The 4,793-nt window shown below is 33.0% G+C and overlaps 1 protein-coding gene across 1 annotated transcript; it reads left to right on the top strand.

Moving 5' to 3' along the window:
- The first annotated feature begins 3,579 nt into the window (after positions 1 to 3,579).
- On the top strand, positions 3,580 to 4,543 carry LOC147398258 (transcription elongation factor). Its single transcript, XM_086447414.1, has one exon. The coding sequence runs from the start codon at positions 3,719 to 3,721 to the stop codon at positions 4,280 to 4,282; it is 564 nt and encodes a 187-aa protein (XP_086303540.1). The 5' UTR covers positions 3,580 to 3,718; the 3' UTR covers positions 4,283 to 4,543.
- The last annotated feature ends 250 nt before the right edge of the window (positions 4,544 to 4,793 follow it).

Below are 4,793 nucleotides of genomic sequence, written 5' to 3'. Positions count from 1 at the left end.
ATAAAAATGTTGAACTCCACAATAAAAAAAATGTTAACTTGACACTAAAATTGTTGATCTTGATGATAAAAATATTGAACTCAACATTAAAATTGTTGAACTTGACATTGCAATGTAATTTAAATTTTTTTTGACTTCGATAATAGATAGATTTTCTTAAAATACTCAAAATGCATATATTATAGTTGCAAAATAGAGACTCGAATCAAACATTACAATGAAATCTAAAAAAAATTAGAATCCCAACTTTTTTCGTCATTTTTTATTGTCCAATGTAATCTCGAGGACTCACTCAAAATGAAAGGAGTCTATTATCCCCACACTATAGCTACCAACTCACCTAACACCGTAGGGGTCTGTTGTCCGCACTATTGACACGGCAAGACTCACCCACATCAAAAGAATCTGTCATCTCTCATGACAACCATGAGAATCGCGGACTTTGAGACTCATAAGCACGTGATGTCACCATGAGTCCATGACTAATTATGTGTGGTTCACTCTGGGTACCTAAGCATACAAGCATGCATAATATCCCTCCGTACTAAATTGATCCAACCATCGTATAATCGTCAACCTCAACATCTCGATAATATCAAGGTTCTTGAAATAAATATTAAATGTAATTTAAACATCTATGCAAGAAATTTAAATATAATTATGTCACAAATTGAAAATTGAAAAACACCAAAACATGGCGAAGAGGGTCCAAGCGTTGGGTGGCAACCACAATATGAAGGAATTTTTTTTCTTCAAAATTTTAATCTTTGACACAAAATTTGATTTTTCTTCGTTTTCAACGTATATTTAAGGATCGTTTAAGTCAATCTATAACTTAAAATAGTCGAAAACTCACTAGTCAATCATGTATTTTCGAAAAACGTGCATCCTTTGACTTAGTTTTTGCCCAATCTAGGATTTTGGGCTGGGGAGAAAAACCTTTAAAGAAAATATTTGACCACTGAAAAGGTCCAAAAAAAATCTCCCTGCCTTGATTCTTGCATTGTTACTACGACGAATAATGTTTTGGGTCTCGAACTCCTTAGTTCAACTTGCTCCGATCAGGAACTAGCACTGTTCAAATTGATGATTTTTTTTCACCGTGTTTGCTTTTCGTTTCTTTAGGACTTCCCGGTTCTTATTCATTTGCCTTCAAATTCTCTCTCAAAGCGTTGGGGTTTGGGTTTTCTCTTAAAGTTGTAAAGAGTTTATGAGAAAATCAATAAATTTTATTTATATTTGGTATTTATATTATTTAGGGACATAAGTGTCATTTTTAAAATATTTTTTTAGTTAATTGATTTTACTATGCTCAGGTCTTCATTTGATCAGGCAAACTTCTAGTCCACATCTAATAACTTTATGTAAACTTCTAGTCCACATCTAATAACTTTATGTTATGAGTCTAATGATGTACTCGAATTTCTAAAATTCCAACTTTTTAAAAAACATCCTTGTTGGACCTACAACTTAGCATGGAAATTGAGGAATTTTTCAAAATTTTCTTGTGACTTGAATTTCAGCATTCTTATTATAACTATCTTACGGTTTTCAGTGTTTGAATACAAATACAGTCTTTGCTTTTCTTATAAGATTATCGTTTAGAGTCATTGGTTTTAATTCTAAGTTTTTCAAGTTCTCAGGGACTTTCCTTGAGATACATGTAAATTTTTTTGGTAATTTTAATTAATATTTGAATATGTATCTCAAAAATATTAACTCAAACATGAAAATAATATATGAATTCGAATCCCAAATTTTTGGATAAAATCCAATTTGTTTTTTTAATTCGGATTTTGACTTTGACTATATATGGACATGCCTATAGAAAACTCCTAAGATGTAAGAGTTGGTTTGGAGTCTTGAGGAGTCATCAAATCATTGATTAACAGTTTTGACGCAAAAAAAAAAAAAAGGATTTTTTTTTTAAAGTTGATGGATTAAAGGCAAAATTTTAAAAGTTAAAACTTGAAAATGATGGATATTTGGTAGAAAAAGCAAAAGCCTAGTATTTGAAATCTATGGTTTTGAAGATGAGGTTGAATAGATTAAAAGAGCTTTGATCAAATGGTGGATACCGCGGGTGGAAAACAAGAGTTTTTATATGAATTTTTGGCAGAAAATAGGGGTTTGGGGGAAATGAAGTCTCAGAATTAACTTAATACCACTCACTCTATTGAGTTTCAACTTGACTCAGCTGAATTTTCAAGTTAAAAATCCAACCGCATCGAGTCTACTCGACCAATTTTTTGAGTCGAATTGATGAGTTTTAAAAGTACGTATGTGGAAAAAATGAACTAACCCAAGAAGCAAAGTACTAATATCTGGCAAATCTGTTTTTGCCTTTATTTTTTTCTCTCATCGCATCTCACGAGAACCTCAATCGTCGGTTGATGCTAGTTCTCTATGTAAAAGTAGAAAGTGCAGGTAAGCTTTACCTCCACGTCTCCCTAAATTAGGTTGGAACCAACTGGCTCTTGTACAAACTTTCTTTACTAAGATTTCAAGCCTTACTAAGGGTCTTTTGCTCAAACAGATCACCATCACATTGGCAATCCATCACCGCATAACACTAAATTTCATGAAAAAAATTCAAATCTCGAAAAAAAAAAAAAAAAAACAAATTTTATTTTGAACGTGATCCAGATTTGAAAATTAACGGCTACCAAACTTTCACATGACTCTCAAATTTAAAATTAAAATTCAATGAAAATTAATTATTTTTTATTTGAATTTTTTTGTTCGAAATTCATAAAGTTTTATACTCTACAGTCTTAAAGCATTAGATCATGATTTTATATGCCATAAGTTTAACCAAAGAACCTTAGCAAAGGTGAAACCCTTACCAACCAAGTTAGGTTAGTTGGACTCATAAAAGGTGCTTTTGTGGTCTACGACCACGTTTCACGTCTCTCCATTAAAAAGAATAAATATTTGCTGTTACAAAAGTTATATGCTAATTAGTTGATGAATAAATGGCATGATGCCACGTTTACTTGAGAAAAAAAAAAAGAAAAAAAATAAATAAGATTGAGTGGTTAGTTGGGAAAAAATTTCCTTAGCAATAAAAATCTGCGATTTTAATTGCTTTATAGGGATACGTTTTTTCTAATAAAAATAACTAAAAGGAATCACCGTTATCTGATGGAGAAGCTCGAATGTTTTCAGCTAGAGTTTAATGGAGAGCCTCAAACATCGATGTTGAGGTAATTAGAAAAGTCGAAATAAGAAAAAGAAAACACTTTGTCTCTTCCTTGGGTAAAGCTTAGAAGTTGGAATCGTAACATTTCAAACTTCACATAAATCAAAGACCGAACCAAAGAAATTAGATCCGAGCCAAGGATCTGAAGCCACGTATCCTCTTTACCTTACTTTTTTTCATTTCTCTTTATTGCTTTTGCTTTTGCCTTTCACTTTCAAAGCTTTATCCAACAAGCACACACACACACACAGACTCTCTCTCTCTCTCTCTCTCTCTCTCATTTGGAAGAAAAAGCAAACAAAAGCTAGCTTCTGTAAATCTCTATATAAACCCATCAAGCTTCATGAACTCCTTCATGCAAAACTGTGTTTCTAACTCTCTAATTTGGTCTCTCTCTCTCTCTCTCTCTCTCTCTCTCTCTCTCAATTGGATCTCAAGTGGTCTTTTTTAATTTAGATTTAATTTCCTTCTGTGGGTCTTTTGTTTTTAAAAGATTTTTTTGATCATATATCAAAGATGAAGAACAGAGCTTCAATTTTCTTTAAGCAGATTCTCTCTGTGTTGAGCTCTATCATCAAAGCCAAATCATTGGCTATGAAGAGCAAAACAAACACCATCAAAACTCGCCTCATACTCTTCTCTTTGATGAAGAACAAGAAGGTTTTGATGGACTCAATCTCTCATAAGATTCATGCTTTGTTAGGGCAACAAGACAAAGGAGAAAATAGTGATGACGTAGGAGACCAAAGCAAGGCTATTGTTCTCTATAACACGATGGCGAATGAGTCACATTTGAACCCGAGTTGCACAGAGTTTGTGGAGAGGATCCAAGAGGAGGATGACAAGTACCCAGATCTAACCCACAGACTCTTTGACTCAGATGGGGAAGATTTTGATGATCAAAGCGGGTCGGTTATCGATTTGGTGAGGAATTCCAAGGAAGAAGGAGAAGATTTCGTGCTTGAAGATGAGATAGATCATGTTGCAGACTTATTTATACGAAAGTTTCATCGACAGATGAAAATGCAGAAGTTGGCTTCCTTTAAGAGGTATCAAGAGATGCTAGAGAGAAGCGTTTAAAGAATGGAGACATATTCAGTTTTCATGATCACTCTCTTTTTATGCGCTGCAATTACACAGCTTAATTGGAGATCACCATCGCATCCCTAGAAGAAAAAGCTAAGTCGTTATGTAACGGTGAATTAATTGTTTTAAAGTTTAAACACGTTATGACTTTTGTAACGCCACTTGGGTGAATTAATTGGTTTTTCTTCTGATTTACGTATTTGGACACCTTTTAGATTTATGAACAGTTAATATATTTGAATAAAATTATCTGGCTTTGAGCCTAAAGTTTTTATTTTATGTTTTTCTTCGATACAGGTTTTTATTTTTATTTTTATTGATAAGCTAAGGTTAAAGGGCCTCCTCCCTACTTATAAATTCTATCGAGCATAATTATAGAATATGTAGATGTAAAACTTGCACTACCTCAAGATTTTCACCAATTTGTTGATTTTCACTTCCTATACTTTTAAGTGCGCTTGCAACAACACATCTCCGACGTCCAAGTCAGAACCTTAGCTAAAAA

Source organism: Akebia trifoliata, chromosome 7, assembly GCF_017979445.1.
Source record: "Akebia trifoliata isolate Shusen 1 chromosome 7, ASM1797944v1, whole genome shotgun sequence".
Classification (NCBI taxonomy): domain Eukaryota; kingdom Viridiplantae; phylum Streptophyta; class Magnoliopsida; order Ranunculales; family Lardizabalaceae; genus Akebia; species Akebia trifoliata.
This window is presented reverse-complemented; position numbering and strand designations above follow the sequence as displayed.

Excerpts from the sequence above, each read along its gene's own strand:
- LOC147398258 (XM_086447414.1), top strand. The coding sequence starts at position 3,719 with ATGAAGAACAGAGCTTCAATTTTCTTTAAGCAGATTCTCTCTGTGTTG.